This window comes from Austrofundulus limnaeus, unplaced genomic scaffold (genome assembly GCF_001266775.1).
Source record: "Austrofundulus limnaeus strain Quisiro unplaced genomic scaffold, Austrofundulus_limnaeus-1.0 Scaffold7, whole genome shotgun sequence".
Lineage (NCBI taxonomy): Eukaryota > Metazoa > Chordata > Actinopteri > Cyprinodontiformes > Rivulidae > Austrofundulus > Austrofundulus limnaeus.
Window position 1 is genome coordinate 4,213,205 of NW_013952409.1, and position 4,473 is coordinate 4,217,677.

Genomic DNA, 4,473 nt, shown 5'->3' on the forward strand with positions numbered 1-4,473 from the left:
TCGAGTCGACTCGAACTGACCAGCCAGCTGCTTCAATCAAACATGCTCTCACTGAAAGTCCCGCCCTGACCTGCTCTGATTGGACAAAACGGCTCTGGACTTCGTCTGATTTGTTGAAGGCAGTGTCCGTTTAATCCTTATATCAGGGTCCCGCTCTGGCGCACCGAACAACGATCCATTCAGACCTGTGCTGCTGGATTCTTTTTTTTATTTTTTTTAAGAAATCAGGTCGCGTTTGCGACCACACTGGTTGCACTCTAGAGCCCTGCTAGCTGTTGTTTTGACAGACAATCAGGTACAATCCTAGGTACGCAAGGGAGCTTTATGACGTCCCATCTGGTGCACTTTTTCCTTTTATGATCGCCCAAGCGCACCTGCGCACCGGTTATGTGCATCTCTGTGTATATGGTTCTTCCACAAGCTACAAAGACCCGTGTTTATTAAGAAAAACTCAGCTGCACAAAGCTGCTAAAAAACAACATAAATACAAAGAAAAACACAAATACTACAAAACTACCCCAGGGAGACGGAAAATAAACAGCTTTACAGTCAGAATGCACACGAGGCGTGAGCCTTATTTCTTCTTTAGGGGGATTTTCCTCTGTGTCACTGGACTTGTGTCTCTGCAGCAGTTTATGAAGTTAAAGGCAGATAAAAGATCTTTCTGTGTCAGGCAGCTCAAAGGGCGGTTTGACACGTTTACGCTGCCTCAGACAGCTGAACCACACACTGTTGCACCGGTGGTCTCTCAGCATCTGTGTACAAACAGGAAGTGGCTGCTTTTMTGTCCAAACAGATAAAACAGCAGGAGGAAGTGGAGAAGAAGGCAGAGGTTGCCATGGAGATGTCGGACCTGGTRGTCTACTGTCAGCCGCGCAGCAAGGAGAAGGACCGCTTTGGTAAACGCACACACACAGGTGTACAGTATGACCCAGAAGTGGTGCTTTCCCGACACTTCACAGACTGTTGTTATGGGTCAGATCCTTTATTCAGTTTTAGTTATTTCATTCATCAACATCTCAGCCTTTCTGATTGAACCACAAATCTGAGAAGCTTCAGTTATGAAAATAATAAATCAGAATTACCACAACAAATGCCTGATGTTGTGTAGGTGTGGCTCACAGGAGGGYATCATTAGATACACATAATTTACAAACCTGGGGTCACAACCTCACTGTGGGTCGACAAACCTTTAATACTTTTAAGATTTTTTCTGTACATTTTTTTGCAATATAAATACTTTCACAAAGGCTGCTTCAAAGCATTTTAAAGATTCTTATATTAAACCTTTAGCTTGATCTGGAAAGGTAAAATAAAATAWCATACATTTTGAAATATTTACTGTAACTCCATTTCTAAAATGCATTCCTTTCTTTAATTCTCTACTAAAAGTTCACTGAAGTCTGCTTCAGCACATTCGCACTTTTTGTCTACTTTTAGCTACTGTCATGCAGTTTTAAATTGAAGCTACAGTTTTGCTACATTTAGCTTTCAGGTACTATTTTGTTGATTGTAGCGTTTAGCTACAGTGTTGCTACATTTAGCTTTTAGCTGCTGTTTTGTTGATTGTAGCGTTTAGCTACAGTGTTACTACATTTTGTTGATTGTAGCGTTTAGCTACAGTGTTGCTACATTTAGCTTTTAGCTGTTGTTTTGTTGATTGTAGCGTTTAGCTACAGTTTTGCTACATTTAGCTTTTAGTTACAGTGTTAATATTAATAGCTTATTAATAATGATGATAATAATAATAGGTCTCCTCTGCTGTTTCATTGTGGACAAGAAACTGTAAAGTTCTTTAGTTTTTTATTTGTGTTAAAGATAATGACTGCACACAGCAGGAGACACAAACTTAGGTACTTCAAAGTAAAACAGAAAATGTAAATCAGACTTATTTTTACTGAAACATGACGGAAACTGAAGGAGTTCAGACTGCGGAGAGAAAACCTGACAAAGTTTGCACCTCTGGACTCATTTTTTCCACTGGAAACTGAACGACTGTCACGGAGGCACCTCGTTTTCTTCAGCCTGAAGCTGCTTTTTACTTTGTTACGCCATAACAAGTTATTGAACAAACAGGATGCAACCAAAGTGAAAAAAAAAAGCTAGAGACCAGACAGTTTCCTGTGGTACTACTGTGCATCCAAACCACAGGCTACTGTTGCTTTAACAGCTGCTGAATGCTAAACATTTATTTTACTGTTAGATTAGAAAAGAASGATCTGTTATCTGATCTAATTTTTGAGTAATTTTTTTGAAGTAATATCAAATATAAACATGCAACCACAGAACGACAAAGCTTAAACTAAAACCCCTTAAKTGGCCTCAAACACTAAAAAGAAAAAACTCCTGATCGACCCACAGACCACGTTCATGTCATCGAACTGCTTTTGTTTTTCCTCTGTAGAGAAGTACACCTACAAAGAGGTCCGCTCCTTCGTGGAGAACAAGTTACCAGGAAAGAGCCGCACCAGGGACTTCCTGCAGTACAATCGCAAAGCTCTGAGTCGCGTCTACCCGAAAAGTCAGCGGATGGAGTCCTCCAACTATGATCCCTACCCTCTGTGGGCCCTGGGCTGCCACATGGCAGCTCTCAACTTCCAGACCGCAGGTAGGTTCGACTGTCTGGGGGGTCCCTGCAACAGAAACTTACATTTATTCCAGGAAAGGCACAGATTTATTTAAATACCTTCAATCTGTGACCTAAAGWGAACTCAGACCAAATCAAACAAAAAAATTTTTCAAACAATCATTAAAAGTTCTGTTTCCAGAGAAGCAAACAAGGATTTTTGCATCTTTGTCTCAAGTTAGATGAGAAAATATGAGAAGAAAAATACAAAACAGGAGGGACGAGGAACCGTTTTGACATTTATATGAATGGAAACATTTTCTCCTTTGAATCGTACATCTTTTCAACTGAAAATTTAAATACTGGTCGTCTGAGGTGTAAACTGAAACCAAATCAGATCAGTGTTTCAGAAATCGTATGTTTTCCACACAGACAAAGCCATGCAGCTGAACGGCGCCCTCTTCAGCCTGAACGGATCCACCGGGTACGTTTTACAGCCGGAGTTCATGCGTTCAGACAGCTACGATCCTTGCCAGGAGAAGAAGAACGTCAAGTACATAATTAAGATTAAGGTATTCTTCACAAACACACACACACACACACACACACAAACACACACACAAGCTGGTGTTTCTGTCCTACCAGCGCCTGTAGGAGCAGAGAGCTTGATAAAGACAGGTGCGTTTGTTCGCCGCAGGTGATAGCTGCAAGGCACCTCCCTAAACTGGGCCGCAGCATCATCAGCCCGTTCGTGGAGGTCGAGCTGTGTGGACACACCGAGGAGAAGTTCAAAACCATCGTTTACCGTAAGTCAGAGAAACCAGTTTTAGCTCCACGCTGTCATACAAGCAAAACCAGAAGGCCTTTAAAGATTTGATTCTGTGTAAGACGGAGGTGGGAGGTCCAGGACAGAATTACCTCTGATGACTAATGGGCTCTGAAACACTAAACTTCTTCTTCTTCTTCTTCTTCTTTTTGTTTGTTTGTCTCCTTTTTCTTTTGTGTTAAATCTCCCACAGACATCAGGACATCTACACAGAAAGATTGTGTTCATTAATCTTTAAATAATAATCATTGATCACACAGAAACATACAAAAAAAACCCCACAAACCTTGTAAATATAAACTCAAGAGTTTACAGCTAAGAGGAACTGAGATGTCTTAAAAAAAACAGCTGTAACAGGAATTTGCAGTCATTTCTGTTTTTTGTTTTTTTTTAAGTGTATATTCAGGATTTATGGTTTGGTTGACTTTTATTTTTATTTTATTTATTTATGTTTGATCGTCTCTGGTGACTGCAGGTGATAATGGTCTGAACCCGGTGTGGAAAGTCCCGGCAGAACCCGTGGCGTTCAACGTCTACGAGCCAGAACTCACCTATCTTCGCTTTGTGGTCAACGAGGAAGACATGTTCTCAGACCCCAACTTCCTGGCTCAGGCCACATTTCCTGTCAAAGGCCTGCGCTCAGGTGGGTTCACGTACACACAGAACAGGAGGGTTAAATGTGTAAATAAGAAGAAACATAAAACATTTGCTGCTCCTGCAGGTTACCGCTCCGTCCCTCTGAAGAACGGCTTCAGTGACAACTTGGAGCTAGCCTCTCTGCTGATCCACATCGACGTGCAACAAGCCGGGGTGAGCAAACAACACACYGGGTGGACCTTCTCGTTCCACCGTGTGACGCCCTGACCCACTGATGTTTGTTTCAGAGGGCGGAGGAGGAGCTGTACTCGTCCTCCAACCAGCTGAGGAAGAAGCAGGCCGAGCCCAGCGAGCCTTTCCTGTACGACACGCACTCCAACCTCCAGCGCTCCACGCTGCCGCGCCAAGCCAACCACCTGCTGGTGAGGGAGTCCAGCGAGAGGCACAGGTACGGTTCAGAGCTCCGCAGAGCTAGAGTGAGAAC

At 42.7% G+C, this 4,473-nt stretch overlaps 1 protein-coding gene across 4 annotated transcripts in view; it reads left to right on the top strand.

Moving 5' to 3' along the window:
- plcg2 (phospholipase C, gamma 2) overlaps positions 1–4,473 on the top strand; it is a 27,817-nt gene that overhangs the window by 22,150 nt on the left and 1,194 nt on the right. For all 4 annotated transcript variants that reach the window (XM_014033979.1, XM_014033986.1, XM_014033964.1 and 1 more), the window contains 7 exons: positions 797–899; positions 2,405–2,608; positions 2,999–3,138; positions 3,264–3,372; positions 3,868–4,035; positions 4,114–4,202; positions 4,277–4,437. In XM_014033979.1, the coding sequence (XP_013889433.1) occupies positions 797–899; positions 2,405–2,608; positions 2,999–3,138; positions 3,264–3,372; positions 3,868–4,035; positions 4,114–4,202; positions 4,277–4,437 (974 nt within the window). The remainder of the gene's footprint in view (positions 1–796; positions 900–2,404; positions 2,609–2,998; positions 3,139–3,263; positions 3,373–3,867; positions 4,036–4,113; positions 4,203–4,276; positions 4,438–4,473) is intronic.